At 47.2% G+C, this 26,582-nt stretch overlaps 2 protein-coding genes and 1 pseudogene across 4 annotated transcripts in view; 1 reads left to right on the forward strand and 2 right to left on the reverse strand.

Annotated features, from left to right (window-relative positions):
- PPP2R1A (protein phosphatase 2 scaffold subunit Aalpha) overlaps positions 1-2,897 on the reverse strand; it is a 37,890-nt gene extending 34,993 nt beyond the window's left edge. The window contains exon 1 of the mRNA XM_032264360.1: positions 2,531-2,897. Coding sequence (XP_032120251.1) covers positions 2,531-2,608 — 78 coding nt within the window. The 5' untranslated portion in view covers positions 2,609-2,897. The remainder of the gene's footprint in view (positions 1-2,530) is intronic.
- A 7,224-nt stretch (positions 2,898-10,121) lies between these two features.
- Positions 10,122-15,785, reverse strand: LOC116540728 (annotated as a pseudogene).
- Positions 13,248-26,582, forward strand: part of ZNF836 (zinc finger protein 836) — a 22,313-nt gene continuing 8,978 nt past the window's right edge. Inside the window, exons 1-3 of one of the 3 annotated variants that reach the window (XM_032264327.1) lie at positions 13,248-13,573; positions 15,886-16,028; positions 24,934-25,028. In XM_032264327.1, the coding sequence (XP_032120218.1) occupies positions 25,014-25,028 (15 nt within the window). In that variant the 5' untranslated portion in view covers positions 13,248-13,573; positions 15,886-16,028; positions 24,934-25,013. Of the gene's footprint in view, positions 13,574-15,885; positions 16,029-23,704; positions 23,971-24,704; positions 25,029-26,582 lie in introns of those variants that run through there. The other 2 variants (XM_032264329.1, XM_032264328.1) reach the window with 2 other exon arrangements.

Genomic DNA, 26,582 nt, shown 5'->3' on the forward strand with positions numbered 1-26,582 from the left:
TGTAGTGGTGCATGCCCAGTTACTCAGGAGGCTGAGGTGGGAGAATCACTTGGAGGCTGCAGTGTGCCAAGACTGCATCAGTGCACTCCAGCCTGGGCAAAAGTGGGAGACTCTGCCACAAAAAAAAGAACTATGACCATTACACATCTGCTCCCTCTTCCTGGGAGGTTCCTCCCCACCTTCTTTCAGTCTCTTCTCAAACTCTGCATCCTCAGAGGGGCCTTGCCCAATTGGCCTACTTAAAATGCATCTGCCCGACCCAGCTTTGTAATCGCTGTGCCCTCTGCCTTCAGGTGTGTTCTCAAACATCATCTCAACAAGGCCTCCCCAGACCACACTTCAATACTGCATCTCCTATTTCTCTTACTTTTCTCCCTGACACTCATCCCCATGTAATACAGTATACTCTTTGTTTACTGTCTGTCTTTCCTCACTACGAAGTAAACTCCCCAAGGCCGGGAGTTTTTGTCTGTCTTGTTCCCTGCTATACCAGTGCCCTGCACAGAATACACACCAAGTTCAATATGGATTCACTACCACAACATCCTGTTTGTTCCTTTCCCATCACTTTTCACACCATAATCTATTCAGTTCTGTTGGCCTGTTTCACACCCAGATCCCGTAGAGCAACTGGTGACTCCACTACATCCCCAGTACCTGATACACGCCATGTGTTTACTGAATAAAAGAATTCATACGGCCGGGCGCAGTGGCTCACGGCCTGTAATCCCAACACTTTGGGAGGCCGAGGCGGGTGGATCATGAGGTCAGGAGTTTAAGACCAGACTAGCCAATATAATGAAAACCCATCTCTACTAAAAATATAAAAATTAGCCAGGTGTGGTGACATGCACCCGTAGTCCCAGCTACTCTGGAGGCTGAGGCAGGAGAATCGCTTGAACCTGGGAGGGGGGGGGTGCAGTGGGCCAAAATCCCCCCCCTGCCCTCCCGCCCGGGGGAAAGAGGGGAACTCCCACTCAAAAAAAAAAAAAAAAAAAAAAAATTCAATACAACAGCCCTATGAACTACATAATTATCGCCAATCAAGAGAAGAGCAAACAGAGGCCTAGAGAGATTAACTGACTTGTCCATGTCAATCAGAGAAAAGTGGAAGGGCCAAGAGTACAACCACAGCCTGTCTGCCACCAAAAAGTGACATACCAGGAACTTAGGAGGTGGGACCCAGGTTTTGTGGGTGCACTTGTTCAATTTTATAAATAGGAAAACTGAGGCCTTAAGGGAGGATGGGACCTCTTTAATCACCACTCCCAATAAGTGCAGCTAATATTCATCGGGCCCTTATGACAGGCCTGACAGCATTCTACTTTGTGTCATAATTCATTCAGTCCCTCAACAAGGTCCTCCAGCAAGAGGAAGACTACAATTAGCCCACATTTTATGGAACATAGAGGCCCAGAGCGGTGAAATAATTTGCACAAGGTCACACAGCGGGTGAGAGGTGAGCCTGAAGTCCTAACTGTTTTCAATCCCACACCACCTTGTGGGCCACCTCATCCCATAAACAGAAATGTTCATCGGGCCGGACGTGGTGGCTCACGCCTGTAATCCCAGCACTTTGGGAGGCTGAGGCGGGTGGATTGCTTGAGGTCAGGAGTTTGAGACCAAGCCTCGCCAGCAAGGCAAAACCCCATCTCTACTAAACATACAAAAATTAGTTGGGCGTGGTGGATCGCGGTAGTAACCTCTGCTACTTAGGGGGCTGAGGCGAGAGGACGACTTGAACCCGGGAGGCGAGGCTGCACTGAGCGAGATCGCGCCTCTGCACCCCAGCCTGGGCGACACAGCGAGCTCGGTCTCAAAAAAAAAAAAAAAAAAAATTAGAAACGTTCATCTGCTTAGCAAAGCCTTCTCCCCCTATCCTGGTCAATGGGAGGATCCGGGGGTGGGGAGGCAGCTTTCTACAATGTAATTCGCCCCTACATTTGGCTAGTCCCCACTTTTGGGGGGGTGTTTCTGCGTCCCCCTCCTCTTAGGACACCTAAACCAAAATAAGAGGCGGAGGAAGAGCAGGAATTGCGATGCAGGCCTTTGCCTCTCGGTCCTCACTTGGCCCAGGAGTAGAAACCCAGAAAAGAAAAAAAAAGAAAAACCTCTCCAGGTCCCGATCCACCAGGCGGCCCTCCCCCACCCGGAGCAAGTCACGCGAGCCCCGCATCCCCAAGGGGCCATTCGGAGGCCGCCGCCAATCACGGAGTCCTCCTCTCTCCTCTCCCCAACCCGGCCAGCCGAACCTCGCCCAGGTCGCGGCCTCCCAGGACCCTGGGCCACCGCGCGCACTCGGCAGGCCCGGGACCCTCGAGGCAGGCGCTGGCCCCCGCCCTCCGCTGGGTCGACACCCAATCGGGGGCGCCGTCTCAATGAGTCCGGGCACTCGGGGAGGTAAGAAACGCACACTGATTGGCCGCCGCTTCCTTCCGCCACTCCCAGCGAACGTTGAGTCTTCGCGAGTGCAGCTCGTGCCCCAAGGTCCCCCTCCCCATCTTCCCTAAGTCCCCCGTAGCCTCCGGACCTGAACATCCTCGTTGCGGAGTTCGTCTATGAGCACAGCAATGGGGTACAGCGAGTCGTCGCCGTCGGCCGCCGCCATCTTGGCTCCGTCCGGTTCCTGTCAGACTGCGGCCAGCGCTATGCTGAAACCGGGGGCAGGGCTGGGAGGAGGAGGAGGAAACGCGCGCGTGGGGGCGCCCAAGCCAGTTTACAGGGGCTGCTCCATGGTCATTGGCCGCGCTGCGCCGGGCTAAGCCCGCGTTTCTTTGGTCCAGACTAGTGAAGTCCCGCCCATTTCCCATTTGCCATTGGTCGATTGAACAAGATTTGACTAGTTTGAGCCTAGCAGAGGGAGAAGAAAGAGGAACTTAGCGGTGTCCTAGCGACCAAGATTGTACCCGCCCTCGTCTCCGCTAACAACGACCGAGACGAGCAGTTGCCTGTAGCCAATGAAGGGCGACATGGGGAGGAGGCTAAGCCTGCCTTTAGGTAAGTCCCGGAGAAGGCTTCTGCGCGTGCGTCGATGGTAATACATGACGTCATGTGGGGAGCGGTAGGGTGTGCAGGTTTTGGGTTACCAAGCCGTGGTTCCATTGGCTGGCGGACTGGCCCCCCGCGCCTTTGCGCGGGAGGAGGAGGGAGTGAGACTTTGTATTTATTTTATGCCAAGGCCTAGAGAAGGGAGTGACTTGCCCTGTTCTCTCTTTTTTTTTTTGCTTTTTTAAAGACATTGCCTCGCTGTGTTGCCCAGGCTGGAGTGCAGTGGCGCGATCTTGGCTCATTGCCGCCTGGACCTCCCCAGGCTGAAACGACCCTATGGCCTCAGTCTCCAGAAAATTTTTGTAGAACCGAGTCTATGTTGAGCTCAGTGGCTTTGCTCTTTGGATGAAACCCAAACCCCTCGGGTGGTATCCAATACCCAGATTACAGGCGCGAGGCATCGAGCCAGGTCTAATCTCTGTTTTTAACCTCCCTCAACACATCGCCCCCCCCAGCCCACCCACTGAAATCTTAGGACCACTGTAACTGAGGGAGTTGGATGGATGGGAAGGCCTGGGATGCTCTTTCCTCTTTTATTCTGCTACTTGAAGGGCTGGACTGGGCTAGCGCTCTGACAGGTCTGAATACCCCCAGCATTTATTTATTTGTTTGTTTTTGTTTATTTATTTTTGAGATGGAGTCTCACTCTGTCGCCCAGGCTGCAGTGCAGTTGCCTGATCTCAGCACAGTGCAAACTCCACCTCCCTGGCTCAAGTGATTCTCCTGCCTAAGCCTCGGGAGTAGCTGGGATTACAGGCACCCGCCACCATGCCTGGCTAATTTTTGTATTTTTAGTAGAGACAGGGGTTTCACCACTTTGGGCCAGGCTGGCCTCAAACTCCTGACCTCAGGGTGATCTGCCTGCTTTGGCCTTCCAAAGTGTGAGCCACCACACCTGGCCTTTTTCTTTTCTTTTTTTTTTCTTTTTTTTTTTTTTTTGAGAACGGAGTTTCGTTCTTGTCACCCAGGCTGAAGCGCAGTGATGCAATCAGCTCACTGCAACCTCTGCCTCCCGAGTTCAAGCGATTCTCCTGCCTCAGCCTCCTGAGTAGCTGGGATTTACAGGCTTGAGCCACCACGCCCGGCTAATTTTGTGTATTTAGTAGAGATGGGATTTCACCAGGTTGGCCATGGTTGGTCTCCAACTCCTAACCTCAGGTGGTCCACCTAACTGGACCTCCCAAAGTGCTGGGATTACAGGTGTGAGCCACTGCGCCTGTATGCGCCCGGCCCAGCATCTATTTCAAATACCCTTGCCCACTCCAGTTAGGAAACTGTTGCTCATAAAAGTCGGAATGGGGTTGAATATTTCAGTCCTTGCCCTACATATTCCCAGGATTCCCCCTAGCCCCAAGGCCTCTGAGCTGAGGGATCTTCTTAGCTAAGAGTGCCTGTCTTGGTGTCAGGCTGCTTGGGATATTGGGCTGGGGGCCTTTGAAGTGCCTAGGACCTAGGAATTTTCAAAGGCTTATGAGGTGTTACAAATCTCAGAAACAAAAACAAATTATGGATTCCAAAACCGCCAAAACAAAACTGCAAACTTTAAAAAGTACTTAACAAATACCTATACAAATCAATGCCTATACAGATCAATGCCAATGATAATAGCTACAGTAAAATGTATTCAGTAAATTAATTCATTTAACTCTGACAACTCTGAGATGTGTAAAGTACCAATATTGTTCTAATTTAATAGATGAGGAAACAGGCATAGAGAACTTGAAGAATTTGTCCAATGTCTCACAGATGGTAATAGTGGTGCTGGGATTTGTTTGAGACAGGTTCTTGCTTTGTTGTCTAGGCTGGGAGTGCAGGAATGCAGTAAGTGCTCAGTGCAGTCTTGATTTCCCAGGCTCAGGTGGTCCTCTCACCTCAGCTCCCTGGTCTCCAGTGGTCCTCTCACCTCAGCCCTACTGTAGCTGGGACTACAGGCATGTGTGACCATGCCTGGCTAATTTTTTAATTTTTGTAGAGACCCCTGGGGTCTCACTGTATTGCCCAGGCTGGTCTCAAACTCCTGGGCTCAAACAATCCACCTGCCTTGGCCTCCTGAAGTGCTGGGATTACAAATGTGAGCCACCCCACCCATCCCATGCTGGAATTTGAACCAGGGCAGTCTGACTCCAAAGGCTTGCTTGACTAAAACTCAGCTTTAATATAATGCTATAGGCCAGGTGCAGTGGTGGCTTATGCTTTTTGTAATCCCAACACTTTGGGAGTCCAAGGAGGAAGGATTACTTGAAGCCAGGAGGTCAAGACCAGTCTGGGTAACATAGCAAGATCCCTGTCACTGCAAAAAATAAAACTTTACGATAAGTTTAGCCAGGCATGGTGGTACATCCCTGTCGTACTCAGGAGGCAGAGGCAAGAGGATCACTTGAGCCCAGGAGATCAAGGCTGCAATAAGCCATGATCATACCATTGCACTCCAGCCTGGGCAACAGGCAAGACCCTGTCTAAAAAAAAAAAAAAAAAAAAAAAAAAATGTGGGATTTAGGATGATTTTACTATGCCTGAGTTCATAGTGGGGTGTGGTGTATAAAAGCAGGAGATTCTGGGACTAGGAGACATTCCTGATGTTGGGTCTTGGGCTTTCCTAATCCTCTTTCCTTTTTTTTTTTTTTTTAATTTTAAAAAAGTACAGACAGGGCTTTCACTTACGTTGCCTAGGCTGGTCGCAAACTCCTGGGCTCAAGTGATCCACCTTGGGCCTCCCAAAGTGCAGGGGTTACAGGTATGAGCCACTGTGCCCAGCCCTGATCCTCAGTTTCTACATATGTAAAATAGGAAAGTCCACTATTTGATGGATTATTGCATAAAATGCCAGACATACCAACTATGGATTATTAAACCATTATTCATAAAAACCACTTAGATCTGTATGTATGGAATAAGAGGAAGGGGGACGATATATGTTGAAGGGAAAGTGGAAGTTGCTGAAACAAAATACCATAAACTGGGTAGCTTATAAACAACAGAAACTTAGTTCTCAGGGTTTGGGAGGCCAGGAAATCTGAGCTCAAGGCACCAGCAATTTAGTGCCTGGTGAGGGTCCACTTTCTGGTTCATGGATGGTGCCTTCTAGCTGTGACCTTCCCACATGGTGGAAAGGATAAGCAAGTTCTCTCAGAACTCTTATATTTTATTTTCTTCTTCTTTTTTTTTTTTTTTGAGATGGAGTTTCACTCTTGTTGCCCAGGCTGGAGTGCAATGGCACAATCTCAGCTCACTGCAACTTCCGCCTCCCAAATTCAAGTGATTTTTTTTGCCTCAGCCTCCCAAGTAGCTGGAATTACAGGCATGCACCACCACACCCGGCTAATTTTTTGTATTTTTAATAGAAACAGGGTTTCCCCATATTGGTCAGGCTGGTCTCAAACTCCCGACCTCTGGTGATCCGCCTGCCTCGGCCTCCCAAAGTGTTGGGATTACAGGCATAAGCCTGCACCTGGCCCTATGGTCTTCTTTTTAAAATTTGTAACATCCAGCTACTGCGCAATACTCATATTTTTTTAACAATTTATTTTTTGGAGGAAAAAAAAAAAAACTATGTCACCTAGGCTGGAGTGCAGTGGCATGATCACAGCCTCAAATTCCCAGGCTTAAGGAATCCTCCCAACCCAGCCTCCTGAGTAGCTGGGACTACAGGCATTTGCCACTATGCCTAGCTAATTTTTTTTTTTTTTTTTTTTTGACAGAGTTTTGCTCTTGTTGCACAGGCTGGAGTGCAATGGCGCGATCTTGGCACACTGCAACCTCTGCTTCCCGGGTTCAAGCGATTTCCTGCCTCAGCCTCCTGAGAAGCTGGGATTATAGGCACTCACCACCACACCCAGCTAATTTTTGTATTTTCAGTAAAGAGAGTGTCACCATGTTGGCCAAGCTGGTCTCAAACTCCTGATCTCAGGTGATCCACAAGCCTCAGCCTCCCAAAGTGCTAGGATTACAGGCCTGAGCCACCTCGCCCAGCCAAGAATGTTTGTATAGCAGTTTTGGAAGATAGCAATAGTGAGTCCCCATGGCCAAAGGCAGATTTGTTGCCTAACCAGTGTAAAATATATATATAATAATAATGCCTATGTCTGAAGCGAAGGTTGGGGAGGTTTTCCAGCAGCCCTGTTAAAAGATTGCTTTATAAGCTCAGGATTCCTCACTGTGACACTCACTGCATCACTCACTCACTGTATGCAAAGCATCTGTCCAGACCCTTTCTCATTGGTCCTGTTGGACTTGGAAATGCAAGGGGATTGACGTGAATATCAAGTTTCTGCTGCTTTGCCAGTAATAAAGTCTGTTGGACCTGACACCAGAGTTTCATGTCTTCTTCAAGCAACCTTGAAAGTTTTTTCTTTCTTTTTTTTTTGAGACAGAGTCTCTCTGTTGCCCAGGCTGGAGTCTAGTGGCGTGATCTCGACTCACTGTAAACTCCATTTCCTGGGTTCAAGGGATTCTTGTGCCTCAGCCTCCTAAGTAGTTGGGATTACAGGCACGTACCACCATGCCCAGCTAATTTTTGTGTTTTTAGTAAAGACAGGGTTTCTCCATATTGTGATCTCGAACTCCTGGCTTCTAGTGATCCACCCAATTCAACCACCCATCTAGTGTTGGGATTATAAACATGAGCCACTGTACCTGGCTTCATCCTTGAAATTTTAACAGAGTAAATTGCTAGCTTACAAGTAGGTAAAATCTTGAAACTTCCATAATTCTTGACAGCAACATGGTGCTATTGAAAACCACAAAATAGGCCTCGGCAACATAGGGAAACCTTGTCTTTACAAAATGAAAAATAGGCTGAGTGCGGTGGCTCACGCCTGTAATCCTAGCACTTTGGGAGGTTGAGGTGGGTGGATCACTTGAGGTCAGGCGTTCAAGACCAGCCTGGCCAACTTGGTCAAACCCCATCTCTACTAAAAAATACACAAATTAGTCCGGCATGGTGGTGGGCGCCTGTAATACCATCTGCTCAGCAAGCTGAGGCAGGAGAATCACTTGAGCTTAGGAGGTGGAGGTTACAGTGAACTGAGATCATACGTCACTGCACTCCAGCCTGGGCAATAGAGTGAGACTCTGCCTCAAAATAAATAAATAAATAAGCGGGGCACAGTGGCATCTGCCTGTCGTCCCAGCTACTCTACTCGGGAGGCTGAGGTAGGAGGATTGGTTGGGTCCGGGAGATTGAGGCTACAGTGAGACATGGATGTGCCATTGCACTCCAGCCTGTGTAACAGAGCAAGACTCTGCCTCAAAAAAAAAAAAAAAAAAGAAAAGAAAACAAGAAAATAATATGAAAGGGCAATAGTGTCGGCAAGGATGTGGAGAAAAGGGAACCCTTGTACACCGTTGGTGAAAATGTAAATTGGTGGAAAACATTATGGAGGTTCCTCAAAAAATTAAAAATAGAATTACCAGATGAGTCAGCAATCCCCCTTCGTGGTATATATCCAAAGGAATGAAATTAGTATCTTGGAGAGAGATCTGCACTCCTATGTTTAGTGCCACAATAACCAAGATGTTAAACGATTAATGGATAAACACACACACACACACACACACACACACACACACACACACACTATTCAGCCTTTAAATAAATGAAAATCTTAGGCTGGGCACGGAGGCTTACGCCTGTAATCCCAGCACTTTGGGAGGCTGAGGTGGGCGGATCACTTGAGGTCAGGAGTTCAAGAGTAGCCTGGCCAACATAGTGAAACCCTGTCTTTAATAAAAATGCAAAAAATTGACTGGGCGCAGTGGCTCACACCAGTAATCTCAGCACTTTGGGAGGCTGAGGCGGGCAGATCACCTCAGGTCAGGAGTTCAAGACCAATATGGCGAAACCCCATCTCTACTAAAAATACAAAAATTAGCCAGGCATGGTGGCAGGCACCTGTAATCCCAGCTACTCAGGAGACTAAGGCAGGGGAATCTCTTGAACCCGGGAGGCGGAGGTTGCAATGAGCTGAGATTGTGCCATTGCACTCCAGCCTGGGCAACAGAGCAAAACTCTGTCTCAAAAAAAAAAAAAAGTGGATCCTGAGAGTATAAATCCCTGGGAATTGGCAAACATTTGTGGGAAAACGCTGGACTTTCTGGATGATAGATTAATGAGGTTAAAGTCTAGCTCTCTAAAAGTGATGCTAGACCTACATGAAATCTGGGTGACATGTGGAATAGATAAAGTTGTACTAAGGGATTTTTAAAATTTTTTAATTATTTATTTATTTGAGACAAAGTGTCACTCTGTTGCTCAAGCTGGAGTGCAGTGGAGCAATCTCAGCTCACTGCAACCTCTGCCTGCCAAGTTCAAGCAATTCTCCTTCCTCAGCCTCCTCAGTAGGTGGGACAACAGGTGGGCACCACCACACTCAGCTAATTTTTGTATTTTTAGTAGAGATGAGGTTTCACCATGTTGGCTGCTCTCAAACTCCCAACCTCAAGTGATCTGCCCACCTTTAGCCTCCCAAAGTGCTGAGATTACAGGTGTGAGCCTGGCCCAAAGGATATGTTTGATATGATGAGGGGATGGAAGTGGCATAATTGGAGGCTTAGGGAAGAGTGGAGAGACCGTGTGCAAGTGGCTCACGCCTGTAATCCCAGCACTTTAGGAGATAGAGGCAGAAGGATCCCTTGAGCCCAGGTGTTTGAGACCAGCCTAGGCAACCTAGTGAAACCCTATCTCTACAAATAAATAAATAAATAAATAAATAAATAAAAATAAATAAATTAACCCAGTGTGGTGGTGCGTGCCTGTAGTCCCAACTACTGGGAGTCTAAAGTGGGAGGATCACCTGAGCCTGGGATGTCAAGACTGTGGGAATCACACCACTGCACTCCAGCCTGGGTGACAGAAAAAGACCCTGCCTAAAGAAAAAGAAAAAAAGAAGCTAGAAAATATGTGTATATATATGTGTGTGTGTGTGTGTATATATATATATATTTTTTTTTTTTGAGATGGAATTTCACTCTTGTTGCCTAGGCTGGAGTGCAATGGCACAGTCTCGACTCACTGCAACCTCTACCTCCTGGGTTCAAGTGATTCTCCTGCCTTAGCTTCCCAAGTAGCTGAGATTACAGGCATGTGCCACCATGCCCGGCTAATTTTGTATTTTTAGTAGAGATGGGTTTTCTCCATGTTGGTCAGGCTAGTCTTGAATTCCCCGCCTCAGGTGATCTGCCCGCCTAGGCCTCCCAAAGTGCTGGGATTACACAGGGTGAGCCATCGCACCTGGCAACATTTTTTAAAGTTTAAAAAAACAACAGTGGGCTGGGTATGGTGGTTCACATCTATAAATCCCAGCACTGTAGGAGGCTGAGGTGGGCAGATAGCTTGAGCCCTGGAGTTTGAAACCAGCGTGGGCAACATAGTAAGACCCTGTCTCTATTAAAAAAATCAAAAATTAGCTGGGCGTGGTGGCGTGCACCTGTAGTCCCAGCTACATGGGAGGCTGTGGTGGGAGGATCACTTGAGCCTGGAGGTGTTAAGGCTGCAGTGAGCTGTGATCACACCATAGCATTCTAGCCTGGGCAACAGAGTAAGACCCTGTCTCAAAAGAAAAAGAAAAAGGAAACAGTGAAGGGATTGGGTTGGTTTCAGATGTTTGCTGGGGCTGGCTAGACTGGATGGTGGGAGGAGGGGCAGGGCTCGCCTTCTCCTTTTCATCTCTTCCCCGTCCTAAAGAACCTTGTGGTGTTCTGTCACTCTGTGATGCAGGCCTGGAACTCTGGTCTGAGATGCACTCCGCGTCCAGTAGCTCCAGGCAGCAGTGCCAACAACAGTGCACTTCAAATAATAGAGCCGTTTCTTTGTTGGAGGGCACTCTGTGCCTCTGGCTGAACTCAAACTGGACTCCACGTGGCATGGATTCCACTTGCTACCTCCTGTGTGGGCTGGAGCTCCTCCTCTTGTTTTTCTACCATCTAGTGAGGAATCCATTTTTATCAATATTTGAGTAAATTAGAGACCAAAATCAAGTAAGAGATCACTAGATCACATTAACAGCATAAACTGACATTTGGCCATTTGTCTTCTTTGCTACATCAATAATATCAGTGCAAAGAGACACCTGAGATTGATCTCCTCAGAGAATATCATCCTTCTAGAGATGCAGATGGGGCAGGGGTCAGAGTGATATACAGAGTTTTTGTTTTGTTTTGTTTTTGATACAGAGTCTTGCTCTGTCACCCAGGCTGGAGTGCAGTGGTACCATCTCGGTTCACTGCAACCTCCGCCTCCCAGGTTGAAGTGATTCTCCGGCCTCAGCCTCCTGAGTAGCTGGGACCACAAGTGGGCATCACCACGCCCAACTAACTTTTGTGTTTTTGGTAGAGACAGGGTTTCACCATGTTGGTCAGGCTGGTCTCAAACTCCTGACTTCGTGATCTGCCCACCTCAGCCTCCCAAAGTGCTGGGATTACAGGCATGAGCCACCCAGCCTCCAACCTCTTTTACCAGCAAGGTCTTTATGAGGTCCTCCTTAACCTCCTGGGAATGCAGCTAGCTGAGTAGGTCAGGTCTCACTCAGCCTTTTTTTACCCAGCCCTTATTCAAGGTGGAGTTGCTCTGGTTCACATACCTCTTACTCAACTGTCTTGGAAACTTTTTTCTTTTTTTTTGAGACACAGTTTTGCTCTGTAGTTCAGACTGCAGTGGCAGCATCTTGGCTCACTTCAACCTCTGCCTCCTGGGTTCAAGTGATTCTCTTGCCTCAGCCTCCTAAGTAGCTGGGATTACAGGCACACACCACCATGCCTGGCTTATTTTGTATTTTTAGTAGACACAGGGTTTCACCATGTTGGCCAGGCTGGTCTCAAACTCCTGCGCTCAAGTGATCCACTCGCCTCGACCTCCCAAAGTGCTGAGATTACGGGCCTGAGCCACTGCTTCTAGCCAAATTTCCTCTTAACAGGACATCAGCCAGATTACCTCAGAGCCCATTGTAAAAAGCTTAGTTTAACTTAATAACCTCTAAATACCCTATGTCAAAACACAGTCATATTCTGAGGTGCTGGATGTTAGAACTTAAAGACAATGAGTTTTTTTCGGGACATTATTCAGCTCGTAACATTCTGTACTCTGGACTCCCAAAATCCATATCCTTCTGATTTGCAAGATCCCTTCACCCCCATCCTAACATCTCAAAAGTCTTATTATTATTATTTTTTGAGACAGGGTCTCTGTTGCCCAGGGAGCAGTGTAGTGGTGCAATGACGATTCACTGCAGCCTTGATCCCCTGGGCTCAAGAGATCCTCCCACCTCAGCCTCCCAAGTAGATGTAACTGTAGGTGTTAGTCACCATGCCTGGTTAATTTTTATATTTTTCGTAGAGACAGGGGTCTCACTTTTTGCCCCAGGTTGGTCTTGAACTCTTGAGCTCAAGCAATCTTCCCACCTTGGCCTCCCAAAGTGCTGGAATTACAGGCCAGAGCCACTGCTCCTGGCCCATTTCAAAAGTCTTAATCCATTTCAGTATCAAACTCTAAGGCCCAAATATCACCCAGAGATTATCTGAATCACATATGGGTGAGATTCAAGTATGATTCATCCTGACGCAAAATTTCTGTCCAGCTGTGAAGTTGTGAAGCCAAAGAAAAGCCAAAGAAGTTATTTGCTTCCAAAACACAATGGTGGGACAGGTATAAGATAGACCCTCAGCCCTGGGAACCACCCTGCTACTCTGTTACTGTGATTTTGATGTTTGTAGATTACACATGTAAGTAAGCTCATGTAGCATTTGTCTTACTGTGTCTGGCACATTTCAGTTGGCATAATGTCTTCCAGGTTCCTGGATCCAGCCACGGCCCCACATCAAATCTTCAGAGATTCTATTTCCCTGACTACTGGGTTGCTTCAGCCTCACTGACAAGACCGGATAGAGTCCACCAGGCTCGCAAAAAATCGGTTTCGACTTAAATCAGTTCAACTTGACAAGAAGAAAACATTTTAGTTTGCAGTGTAAGTAGACCACAACTTTAAGCTTTAATTTTTAATTCTGAAATATTAACTTAAAATAGGTAGGAAGCAACGCTGATTCACAGGACGAGAAATAGTCACAAATATTCCCAAATCAGAACAAAGACTGGGTGGAAGGCAGAGTGAATAACAGGCCCCGCCCACCCTGTCCAGTCGGCTTAGCACACCCGGCCCCGCCCACCAAACAGGCCCCGCCCACCCTGTCCAGTCGGCTTAGCACACCCGGCCCCGCCCACCACCGCTTCGGCCTCGCCCCATCCTTTCGGAGTCCCCAAGTCAGTCCGTCTTTCCTCCCCGTCGCACCCCGCCCAAGCCCCGACCCAGGCCTCTCAGTCTTTTTTCTCAGCGCGTGCAGCTTCCTGCACACCCGGAAGCAGATCGCGCAGGGAAACGATCACAGCGCTGCGCGTCAGTTTCCGTCCACCTGGACTAAATGTTTGCTTCGCCCAGTCTACCTCAATTGGTGCACTTGGCAGTCTTCCTTTGTCCATACCCGTTTCCTGGAGATCGCTACGGACCTTGAAATACCAGCAACAGCCCCTTGGTTCCAAGTAAGTCTGATAATTGCCTCCGTTTCGGTTTAAAATCTCTCAGGCTGTTCCTTGCCCCCCGCCTTTCTGCATGAGGACCAAGTAGACAACCCCATTCAGGTCGTGTTCCTGCTTAAAACCCTTACTGACCTCTGCTTGGGCCCTGCGCCAAGTTGAGTCCTCACTCGGGAGGTGGATTCACGTCCTTCGCGACCCCTGAGCGTCTCCCTTGTCTGCCCCTGGACGGCAGCGCCCGCCGCCCAGCTCCTGAAGGAGCCCCTTCTCTTCCCAGGTCCTGGGATTCCGCACACTCTCCCTGTAATCCCCCCTCACGCCGGGTCCTTCTGCTCCCCAGGCTTCCCCTTCACAGCCACTGCTTTTCCTGACCTCGCGTTGGGGGAAGACCTGAGTCTGTCTTGTGACACCCAGTGTTTCTCCTTCCCCAGTTTTACTCCACTGGAAGATGTGCTCTCCTGGAAGGTGGGCATCTTATTCCTCCCCTTTCCTCTTGAATGTGTGGGTGAGAGGGATCGGGAGAGGAAAAGAGGGGGAGCGACGGAGCAAAAGGAAAAATTGAGGAGAAAAGAATGAGAGAGACCCATAAATACACCGCAGAATGGATGATAATTTTGGGATCTGCAGAGACAGCAAGAGTGAAAGGGAATGAATGGAGAAAGTAGCAGGGGGAGAAAGCAAATAGGGAAATTAGAGGGGCGGCAAAGGAGGAGGCACTGCAGACCGACGAGGGGCAGAAGGTGAAATGGTTGGAGCTGTGGCTGACAGAGCCACGTGGTGCTGGGACTGAAAGAGAGGGAAGTGGGTGACAAGCAGAGTAGAGACAGACCACAGCAGGGAGGAAGACTAGGAAGTGGTGGGTGCTACAGAGTGGGAACAAAGGAGATGTAACAGAGAAGAGGGAATTTAACGGGGAGAGCAGAGAGGGAGCGCATATTGGGGGAAAGAGGCAGAAATAACTGGAGATTGGGACAATCGTAAAGATTAGGGAGAAAGAGCTACAAGAGGTGAAGTAAGTTGCAAAGCATTGGGCAGAACAGACATAAAAGAGGAAATAAAGGAAGGGGAGAAAAACAGAAAAAGGGGGAAAGGTGCACAATGAGAGAGGGAAACATGGTCGTGAAGAAAGTGGGAGAGGACCCCATCCAGATGAGCGGTGAGTTGACTGGACATGGATGGTGGTTGTAATCCTCTAATTTGTGGCTTTATACTCTAATTTAAACTTTGTTTCTTTTAATTGTACTCAAGAGGATGAAAATTACCACTCTTTTCTATAAGGTACTTGTGCATTTTGTATTTATTTGTATCAAAAGATATTTGGAATCCCTATTTAGCCAGAGGGCATCTAAATTCCGTCATTTGTGGTAACTTCTTCTGAGGGATGGGGTAGAGGATAGAGTAGGGGAGAAATGCGGCAAGAAATGACTGTCACTCTCACCACAAGGTATGTCTGTTTTTCTTTCTTTCTTCTTTCTTTTCTTTTTCTTGGAAGAAAATCGCTTTATTCTAATTAACTCACAAAGAATAAAATCATAGCAGCTAGTTTAAGGAGGCCACACAAACATTTACCCAGCCCCAAATTCTACAGAGTAGGAACACCCCCTTCCATTTAAATTCTGAAGCAAGGAAGCTAGGGATGACATGAGAGGCTTAACTGGTGGTTACACTTTATACCTTCAGAGATATCCATTGTATTTTTGTACTAAATTAACTTGGTTATGAGAGCTGGTTTTTCATTTCTCCAGTTTGAACTTCTTGATTAGGCCAATCTGTTTGCAAGTCAGCACTGTTTCAACACCTGACTGAAACCCTCGCAGAGCTTGATGTCACCCTGGTTCTGGGCATACTCCAAAAACTGTTTGATCTCATAGAAGCAAGGCTGCTGCTGCTATGCCGGCTGGGTTCCCTGAGGCTCCTGGTAAGTGATGTCAGGCCTCGCAGGCTCAGGATCACTTCCTCCACTGAAGCCCCCAGTAATGGCATGGCCCAGTGTGTGCTCCACAGCAGAGCCCACAGCCACGCTGGCTGAGGTGGTTGCCATCTGGGCCAGCAGACCTCGCTGCCCGGGCACAGCAGCAGGAGAGTCAACTGCAGGGGGGGGGGGGGGCGCTGCTGGTGGCTGAGTGGCTGGTACTGGCCTGGGTGCAGTTCTCATTTGAGGGGCCCAGCTGGCCAGAGGGGCCACGTGGGAGGTGCGGCTTCAGCTTCCACGCGGCATCCTAGGTACCTAGCGGCTGGGCCTTTGGACATGTGACAACCAGCGAAGAGCTCGGCGGTTTCTGAGAATTTTTGTTTTTTTTTTTTTCTTTTTGAGACAGGGTCTTGCTCTGTCAGACTAAGAGTACAGTATCATGATCTCCACTCACTGCAGCCTCAACCTCCTGGGCTCAAGCAGTCCTTCTGCCTCAGCCTTTGAAGGTGCTGAGATTACAGACGTGAGCCATCACGCCAGGCCTACAAGGTATGTCTTTGAAGGAGCATTGAGAGTCTGTTTTTTTTTTTTGTATAATGGATTTGCTTTTTTCTTTGTAGTTCCTTTACATTTAATTTATTGTTATTTTGGAAGCTTGAGATAAATATTAGCTTATTAGTTTATTCAATTTCTACCTTTCTATAAATAATTACTAACTTCTGAAATAAGATTGTGGCATCATCTAATCAGCTGACATCATTTGTTTCTAAATATTAAGTATTGTCATTTTTTTAAACTTTCACCCTGCAATTCATTAAATTTTTTTTTTTTTTGAGATGGAGTTTTGATCTTGTTGTGTAGGCTGGAGTGCAGTGGGGTGATCTCGGCTCACTGCAACCTCCGCCTCCTGGGTTCAAGGGATTTTCCTGCCTCAGCCTCCCAAGTAGCTGGGATTACAGGCATGCGCCACTATGCCTGGCTAATTTTGTATCTTTAGTAGGTTTCTCCATGTTGGTCAAGCTGGTCTCAAACTCCTGACCTCAGGTGATTTCCCTGCCAAAGTGCTGGGATTACAGGCGTGAGCCACCACACCGGGCAGTTCCTTATATTTTTCAAAAACTTCCCAAACTGTTTAAGTGTCCAATACAGTATAGTCACCATGGTGTATGTTAGATTCCCCAGAACTTCTTCATTTTATAACTGAAAGTTTGTACCCTTTGACCAACATTTTTCCATTCTCCCCACCACCAGCCCCTGGCAACAACTGCTCTACCCTGTTCCTATGAATTGGACTCTTTTTTTCTTTTTTTGAGACGGAGTTTCACTCTTGTTACCCAGGCTGGAGTACAATGGCACAATCTCGGCTCACCGCAACCTCCGCCTCCTGGGTTCAGGCGATTCTCCTGCCTCAACCTCCCGAGTAGCTGGGATTACAGGCACGTACCACCATGCCCAGCTAATGTTTTGTATTTTTAGTAGAGACGGGGTTTCACCATGTTGACCAGGATGGTCTTGATCTCTTGACCTCGTGATCCACCCGCCTTGGCCTCCCAAAGTGCTGGGATTACAGGCTTGAGCCACCGTGCCCAGCAGGAATTGGACTCTTTAAGATGTTGCTTGTGAGGTCATAGAGTAATTGTCTTTAGTGTCTGTCCTATTTCTCTTAGCATGATGTCTGCAACCTCCACCTCCCAGATTCAGAAATTCTCCTGCCTCAGCCTCCCAAGTAGCTGGGATTATAGGCGTGTACCACTACGCCCGGCTAATTTTTTGTATTTTTAGAGACAGAGTTTCACCATGTTGACCAGGCTGGCCTTGAACTCCTGACTTTAGGGAATCTGCCTGCCTTGGCCTTCCAGAGTTCTGGGATTACAGGCATGAGCCACTGTGCCTAGCCTCTTCAGTTTCTTTCATCAGTATCTTACAGCTTTCAATGTACAGATCTTTTACTTAATTGGTTATATCTATTCCTAAGTATTTTATTCCTTTTGATGCTATTGCATGTGGGACTGTTTTCTTAATTTCTTTTTTCTGATAGCTTGTCTTTAGTTTACAGAAAATTTGGGGCCCCTCTTGCTCTGTGCATCCTCATTGAACTCAATCCAGCCAATCCCCTGCTGCTTCTAAACGAGACTCCATGTCGTCACCACTTGCCAGGGCCAACTTTGATATCGTCATATTGAAGGCTCAGGGTCCTTCAGTTTGCAGTTTGTACACACGTTCCTGCTGTGTTGCACGTGCCCAGAGTCCCAGTACCTTTTAGTCCAGTTTGTTCATGCATGCATGGAGGAGAGGTAGAAAAATGAGGAAAAGTGGAAGGGATGAAGGAGGTCTCCAGAAAACAAGGGTGGGCCTCTAGATGAACCAGGGAATGGTGTGTGTACTTGTCCCCAATGTGGTTATATGAGCAATGGGTATGTGGAACTCTTGGAAAGAAATGTCTTAGGTCTGGCAGGAGCACTTGGAAGTGGGATTATAAGTGGTTGTGAGGGTGCATGGATCATTTTGGAATGCCACAGTTCCTTAGCCCAGGTTCGATGGGACACAGATACTAAGACAGATTTGCATGCAGGGATTCCATTGGGAACCCCCTGAGGAGGACTGAAGTTAGTGGATTTAGGAAACGTTATCCTGCAGTGTAGAGTTGATGCTTGAAAAATGTGGGCATTAAGGGTGCCAACACACCGTCAAAAATGAAGGTATAACTTTAGGATTAGACTCCCCCAAAACTTAACCACTAATAGCCTACTGTTAACCTGAAGCCATACTGGTAACAGTCTAGTAAAACATTTTGCATGTTATATGTATCATATACCGTAATCTTAAAGTATGCTAGAGCAAAGAAAATATCAAGAAAATCATGGCCAAGCATGGTGACTCACACCTGTAATCCCAGGACTTTGAGAGGTCAAGGTGGAAGGATCCATTGGAGGCCAGAACTCTGAGACCAGCCTGGTCAACATAATGAGACCTTGTCTCTACCAAAAAAAAAAAAACACCCCAAAACAAAAAAGTTAGGCATGGTACTGCATGTCTGTAGTGCTAGCAACCTGGGAGGCAGAGGCTAGAGGACTGCTTTGCATTAGCCAAGGATATTGAGGCTGCAGTGAGCTGTGATTGTGCTGCACACCAGGCTGGTGAGAGAGTGAGATCTTATGTCTTAAAAAAAAAAAAAAAAGAAAGAAAGAAGGAAGGAAAATCATAAGGAACATAAGATATCTTTGCTGTTCATGAAATGGAAATGGATCATCAGATGTCTTCACTGTGATCATCTTCACATTGAGTAGACTGAGCAGGAAGAGGAAGAGAGGCTGGTCTTGCTGTCTCGGGGGGGGAAGATGTGGAAGAGATGGAGAACAGGGAAGGAGAGGGAGGAGCTGGGGGCATACTCAGTGAAACTTTAAGGAAATACATCATAATTCGTGTCTGCAATTTTTGCTATTTCATTTCTGTAAAAATATTTCTATGTGGCACCAGTCCTTCCACTGTTTGCCTTAGTTTCAGTGCCCAGATTATGGAAGGGCACTGAAGTTATTATCTTGAAGAACTGAAACTCTTCTCCCAGATTGGCTAATATCAGTTTGTTTTCTGGCATGTCCATATCTTCTTTCTCATCTTCTACTGCTTCAAAAGCAGTCATTTCTGTTAGGTAGTCTTCTAGTAATTTCACCAGTGTGGTGTCCGTTAGCTCTTGAATTTCTCCAAGATCCACATCTTGAATCCTCCACCCCCGCCTTTTTGTGTGTGCCATATCCACAGTCTCTTTCATGATTTCTTTGATTGGCTCTGTCTAAATCATGTAAAGTCTTGGACAACATCTGGACCCAGTTTTCTCCCAAAGAAATACATGATTTTGGCTGGGTGCGATGGCTCACGCCTGTATTTCCAGCACTTTGGAAGGCTGAGGCAGGTGGATCACAAGGTCAGGAATTCGAGACCAGCTTGGCCAACATGATGAAACCCCCATCTCTACTTAAAACACAAAAGTTAGCTGGGCGTGGTGGTGTGTGCCTATAATTCCAGCTACATGGGAGGCTGAGGCAGAACTGCTTGAACCCAGGAGGCGGAGGTTACAGTGAGCCGAGATCCTGCCACTGCACTCCAGCCTGGGCCACAGAGCAAGACTCCATCTCAGGGGGAGGGGAAATATATATTGTTTTGAGCTTGATGGCTTTCAGAGCCTTTTTTGTTTATAGCAATGATGAAGTCTTCAATGGTGTAGTCCTTGCAGACTTGTATCATGTTCTCTGTATTGGGGCTCTAAACTTTCATAGCATTGACAATCCTTTCCATAGTGTAGTGAGCTGTAAAGGTCCTTGTGACCCCCCGATTAGAAACTTTGTATTTGGAGGCAAGCAAACCCTTTGAACACTTGCTGAGTTGAGCTCATGGGGCTCTGGTTGGCCAGGGGCATCGTCCAACATGAAGGAACTTTAAAAGGCAGTCTGTTACTTGCAGAGTGCTTCCTGATTTAAGGGATAAAGCACTGGTGGAAGCAATCCAGAACAAGAATTCTCATGGCTCAGGCCGTCTTGTAGAGCCAAAAGACTGGCAGCTGATGTTTATCGTTTCCCTTCAAGGCCCCGGGGGGTTAGCAGCTTTATAGATAAGGGCAGCTCTGATCATGATCCCAAGTGTATTTGCATAAAACAGTAGAACTTGCCTATCATCTCCTGCATTAAATCCTGGTGTTCATTTCTCTTTCTTATGAATAATTTTTTTCTTTTGTTTTTTGAGATGGAGTCTGGCTGTGTCGCTTAGGCTAGAGTACAGTGGCGTGATCTCAGCTCACTGCAACCTCCACCTCCCAGGTTCAAGCCATTCTTCTGCCTCAGCCTCCTGAGTAGCTGGAATTACAGGCATGTGCCACCACGCCCGGCTAATTTTTTTTGTATTTTTAGTAGAGATGGGGTTTTGCTGTGTTAGCCAGAATGGTCTTGATCTCCTGACATCGTGATCTGCTTGCCTCAGCCTCCCAAAGTGCTAGGATCACAGGCGTGAGCCACCGCGCCTGGCCCAATTAATAAATATTCTTGGTGGCTTGGTCTAGTAGTATGGGAGGCTATCCAGAACAATGGCCCTCCTATAAAAAAGAACCAGATCAGCCCGGTGTGGTGGCAGGCACCTATAATCCCAGGTCCTTGGGGGGCTGAGGCAGGAGGATCACTTGGGAGGGGGAGGTTGCAGTGAGCTGAGATCATGCCCTGTACTCCAGCCTGAGCCATAGAGTGAGTCTCCATCTCAAAAACAAACAAAACAAAAGAATGAGATTATGTCCTTTGCTGGGACATGGGTGGAGCTGGAGGCCATTATCCTTAACAAACTAAAGGATGAGCAGAAAACCAAATACTACACATTCTCACTTATAAGTGGGAGCTAAATGATGAGAACACATGGACACAGAAGGGAACAGCACACACTGACCTAGCAAAGGACAGAGATTGGGAGGAGGGAGAGAATCAGGAAAAATCATTAATGGATACTAGAGTTAATACCCAGGTGATGAACTAATCTGTACATCAAACCCCCTTGACACATTTACCTATGTAACCAGCCTGCACATCCTGCACAGGTACCCCTGAACTTAAAATATAAGTTAAAAAAGTAAATGACAAAAACATGTACCCCTGAACTTAAAATATAAGATAAAAAAGTAAACGACAAAAACAACTGCCTTCCATTACATTTGTTTAACAACCACATCACCCATTTTCACTTCTAGGGAATTGCTTTGAACAGTGTTCACAGATGGTGATATTGTTCATTAAAATGCACGAACACACAGACACTAAAGCCTACCGTTTCCTTCCACTCTGCCCTAATGAAAACAAAACATACTCTTAACTACATTTCTGCCTGTCGTGAGTACCCCCTTCTGTGTTTAAGAGCACAATATGCTAAAATCTTTTATTTTTTATTTTATTTTATTTTTTGAGACAGAGTCTTATTCTGACACCCAGGCTGGAGTGCAATGGTGCAATCTCAGCTCAATGCAGCCTCTGCCTCTTGGGTTCAAGCAACTCTCCAGCCTCAGCCTCCCAAGTAGCTGGGATTACAGGCGTGCACCACCATACGTGGCTAATTTTTGTATTTTTAGTATAGACAGGGTTTTTCCACGTTGCCCAGGCTGGTCTTGAACTTCTGGTCTCAAGCAATCTGCCTGCCTCAGCCTTTCAAAATGTTGGGATTACAGGTGTGAGCTACCACGCCCAGCTCTAAAATGTTGCTTCTGCTCTCTGCCTTTACTTCTTATCTCCAGTTCTCTCTTGAATGCATCTGATCAAACTTTGATATCCACCATTCCACTGATAACTTCATTTTTCAGAGTTACCAGTGACCTCCTCATTTCTAAATCCAGTCTGTTTCGTTTCCTGCTCTAGTCTTTCTTTACCTCTCAGGAGCTATTTATTTTTTCTGTCACCTCCCTGACCACTTCACACTTTCCTCTGCTTCTGTGTCCTGACTATGAACGTTTCTGAATGTGGGAATGACTCATGGCTCAGTCCTTTAACCTCTTCTTGCCTCTGTCCACGCCCACTGTTTTTCCTCATCATCGCATCTTATGGCTCTAAACACCGCTGCATTTGTGCATTCTCCAATTACTATAAAGAAACACCACAGCCAGGCGTGGCGGCTCACGCCTGTAATCCAATCACTTTGGAGGCCAAGGTGGGCGGATCACCTGAGGTCAGGAGTTCAAGACCAGACTGACCAACTGGTGAAACCCCATCTTTAAAAAAACAACAACAAAAAAAAAAAAAAACACCAGAGACTGGGTAATTTATATATAGATGTATATATTTTTTTCCTTTTACTTTTCACATCAAAGGACATTTCAGTGCTAGAGACTGGGTAATTTATAAAGAACAGGGGTTTAATTGGTGCAGTGTTTTGCAGCCTGCACAGGAAGCATAGCAGCATCTGCTTCCTGGGAGGCCGCAGGAAGAGTCCAATCATGGCAGAAGGTGAAGGAGGAGTAGGCATCTCACATGGTGGGAGCAGGAGCAAGAGAGAGTGACGGGGGAGGTGCAATACACTTTTTTTTTTTTTTGAGATAAGAGTTTTGCTCTGTGGGTCAGGCTGGAGTGCACTGTTGTGATCCCAGCTCACTGCAACCTCCGCCTCCCGGGTTCAAGCAATTCTCCTTCCTCAACTTCCTGAGTAGCTGATATTACAGGTACGTGCCACCATGCCCAGCTAATTTTTTTGAATTTTTTTTTTTTTTACTAGAGACGGGATTTCACCATGTTGGCCAGGCTGGTTTAGGACTCCTGACCTTGTAATCCGTCCGCCTCAGCCTCCCAAAGTGCTGGGATTACAGACGTGAGCCACTGTGCCCGGCCTTTTTTTTTTTTTTTTTTCAGATGGAGTCTTGCTCTGTTGCCCAGGCTGGAGTATAGTAGCACAATCTCAGCTCACTGCAACCTCCGCCTCCCAGGTTTAAGTGATTCTCCTGCCTCAGCCTCCCAAGTAACTAGGACTACAGGTGCATGGCACCATACTCAGCTAATTCTTTTGTATTTTTAGTAGAGATGGAGTTTCATCGTGTTAGCCAGGATGGTCTGGATATCCTGACCTCGTGATCCACCCACCTTGGCCACTATACACTGTTAAACAACTGGATCTCCTGACAACTCACTTTGATAAGAACATCACCAAGGGGCTGGTGTGAAACCATTCCTCACAAATCTACCCCCATGATCCAGCCACCTCCCACCAGGCCCCACCAGTAACACTGGGGATTACAATTCAATGTGAGATTTGGGCCAAGGACACAGACCTGGTCCATATCACCCACCTGCATGTCCCCTGCAGACCTGTCCCTGAACTCTAGAATCCTTTGTCTTACTGTCTCAGCTCTCTGCTCAGCCATCTAACAGGTATCTCCACCCTTGTGTTTCCAAAAGTGACTTCCTGAACTCCCCAAGTACATTCCCCTGTGCTCCCGCACATCTCACATGAAGGTGACCCTATACTTCCTGGGCATAGGTTTACATGTCAGCATACATTTGAAACAGAGAAGACATGCCATTATATGGGAGCGTTTTGATTCACGTGACAAATAAAAGTTAGTTTTGTCTAGATTATCATAAAAAAAAGAAAAGTTACGTTTACTTAAAGCAGATGAGGTAATACATTGTTTCCAAAATTACTGTGAACTGTGGGAGAAAAATGTTTGAAAACCTCATCCGTGCCTGGTCTGCTCCCTCAAGACCTCTCTGACTTGATCTCCTGCCTGGGCCTCCACTCCAGCCATGCAGGCCTCTTTCCTGTTCCTGGGGCCGAGGTTGCTCCTGCCTCAGGGTCTCTAGTTGGGCTGTCCCTCTGCCTAGAATTCTCTGGCCCCTCAGGTGAGGTGCAAACACCCTTCCTCCCCCAGGTCTTTGTTCTGGTATTGCCTTCTTAGTGGGGACTTCTGTGACCCTCCCTCCTCTCTCCACTGAACACTCCAGCCATACCCTCACCCCTACCTCTGGTCCATATTAAACAGGTCTCTGTGTTTCATTCTTGTCTTTTGCCTTCCATTGTATGCAGAGTGGTGACAAGGTCCCAAGAGCAGAGCTGGGAGGTTGGGGCTATGCTAGTCTTGCCCCCTTTGAGAGTTATGCAACCCTGGGTCCACATTAGAGTGCCAAGGCATTTTGCAAACATGGTTTATGTCCCCTTACCTGAGATTCGCCTTCCAATAGGGTGGGGCCCAGCCCCCATAATGTTTAAGGTACTCAACTTGATTGTACCTCCCAAAGTGCTGGGATTACAGGCGTGAGCCACTGCACCCAGCCTGATTTTAATTTCTATCCAGCATTGAGAATCAAGGCAGTGTCCTTCCATTTCTGAAGGCTGTCATCAGCCTGTGATCCACAGAGAGGTGAGGGCTATGCTCTGCATGGGGTTTGATTAGGGCCGGGTCTGTGCCCTGAACCGAAGTCCAGGCCAACCCAGCCCCCCACTGCTGCAGCCTGTATGTGGGCTTCTCCAGGAGGGTAGTAAGTTCTGAAGAAAAGAGTAAAAAGCTCACTTGGTCTTTTTCTTTTTTTTGAAATGGAGTCTTGCACTGTCTGGAATGCAGTGGTGCAATCTCGTCTCACTACAACCTCTGCCTCCCAGGTGCAAGCGATTCTCCTTGCTTCAGCCTCCCAAGTAGCTGGGACTACAGGTGCCGACCACCATGCCCGGCTAATTATTTTAGTAGAGACGGGGTTTCACTATGTTGATCAGGCTGGTCTTGGACTCCTGACGTCATGATCCACCCACGTCGGCCTCCCAAAGTGCTGGGATTACAGGCCTGAGGCACCACTCCTAGCCACTTGATCTTTGTGTAGGAATTTATTATCCTTATTCCTCCCATGCTGTGGGCCGTCTCTCCACATGCTGAGGTCTTCCCTGTGTTCGTGGTTGTAGCACAGAAAGGAATGTGTTGTTTCCAAGCATTAAACAGATTTTTCACTTTCAGATTTGACTTGTAAAGAGTTAATTATATTGACTGAGAGGGAAGCCCAGAAGAGGAAGAAGAGGAAAGCAAAGGAGTCAGGGATGGCTCTTACACAGGTAAAATGACATTCTTAGTGGATCATTCTGTCTCCTTCCTTTTTGAAATGCGAGGCATTGGAGTTGCAAATCTTCTCTGAGTCTGAAGCGTCGTGCCAGATGTGTTTGCTGGCATTCACACATGCCTTCCCTCAGTTTCTCTCATCTCACTTAGATTCTATCTCACTGTGACCCAGTGACATTAACTTGGAAAGAGGCTGCACTGAGCATGGTCCTGGGAGGGGCTCACACCCAGGGATAGATGGAGACAGGGTGTGGGCCCCGTGATGTCAGAGCTGTGGGCAGCAGAGATTGTTTAGAGGCAACATCTGGATGCAGTCAGCTGACCAGAAGTACAGAAGCTGCACATGGAAGTCACATGTTAATGTGCACAACCTCCGCCTCCTGGGTTCAAGTGATTCTCGTGCCTCAGCCTCCTGAGTAGTTGGGATTACAGGCTTGCACCACCACACTTGACTAATCTTTGTATTTTTAGTAGAGATAAAATGTTGGCCAGGCTGGTCTCAAACTCCTGGCCTCAAGTTATCTGCTTCCCTTGGCCTCAAAATGGTGTTGGGATTACAGGCATGAGCTGCCGTGCCTGGCCTGTTTTGTTTTTTTGCTCTTTTTTTTTTTTTTTTTTGAAGTAGGGTGTCACTCTGTCGCCCAGGCTGGAGTGCAGTGGCGCGATCTCAGCTCACTGCAGAATCTATCTCCCAGTTTAAGCAATTCTCGTGCCTCAGCCTTGCAAGTCGTTGGGACTACAGGCATGAGCCACCATACCCAGCTACTTTTTGTAGTTTTAGTAGACTTGGGGTTTCACCATGCTGGCTAGGCTTGTCTTGAACTTCTGATCTCAGGTGATCAACCTGCCCCAGCCTCCCCAAGTGCTGGGATTAAAGTATGAGCCAGTGTGCCTGACCTTCATTGGTTTTTATAGAAGACACATCATCATGGCCAGGAGCGGTGGCTCACACCTATAATCCCAGCACTTTGGGAGACCAGGGTGTGTGTATCACTTGAGGCCAGGAGTCTGAGACCAGCCTTGCCAACATGATGAAACTATGCCTCTACTAAAAATACAAAAAAATTTAGCCATGTGTAGTGGTACATGCCTGTAGTCCTAGCTACTCAGAAGGCTGAGGTGTGAGAATTGCTTGAACCTGGGAGGCAGAGGTTGCAGTGAGTTGAGATTGTACCACGGCACTGCAGCCTGGGTAACAGAGGGAGACTTTGTCTCAAAAAAAAAAAAAAAAAGACACATCATTTCATAAATAAGCTTATTTTTTCACAGTTGAAATTATTTTGTTTTATTTTTATTTTTTTCGTTCATCTACCTAAGATACAGACTTGACAACAGAGTTGAAATTATATGTTAAATGTTTGTATGGCCTTAAACTTTTTCTTTTTTGTTGTTGTTGTTTTAACTGTTTTTATGTGTCTTCTTCTGCACACTGATTTAATTTTTCAAATTTATTTAAAATTTTTTTCTATGGCCGGGCGGTGGTGGCTCAAGCCTGTAATCCTTGATTACAGGTCAAGAGATCGAGACCATCCTGGTCAACATGGTGAAAC

Source organism: Sapajus apella, unplaced genomic scaffold (genome assembly GCF_009761245.1).
Source record: "Sapajus apella isolate SASKATOON/1434 unplaced genomic scaffold, GSC_monkey_1.0 scaffold144, whole genome shotgun sequence".
Lineage (NCBI taxonomy): Eukaryota > Metazoa > Chordata > Mammalia > Primates > Cebidae > Sapajus > Sapajus apella.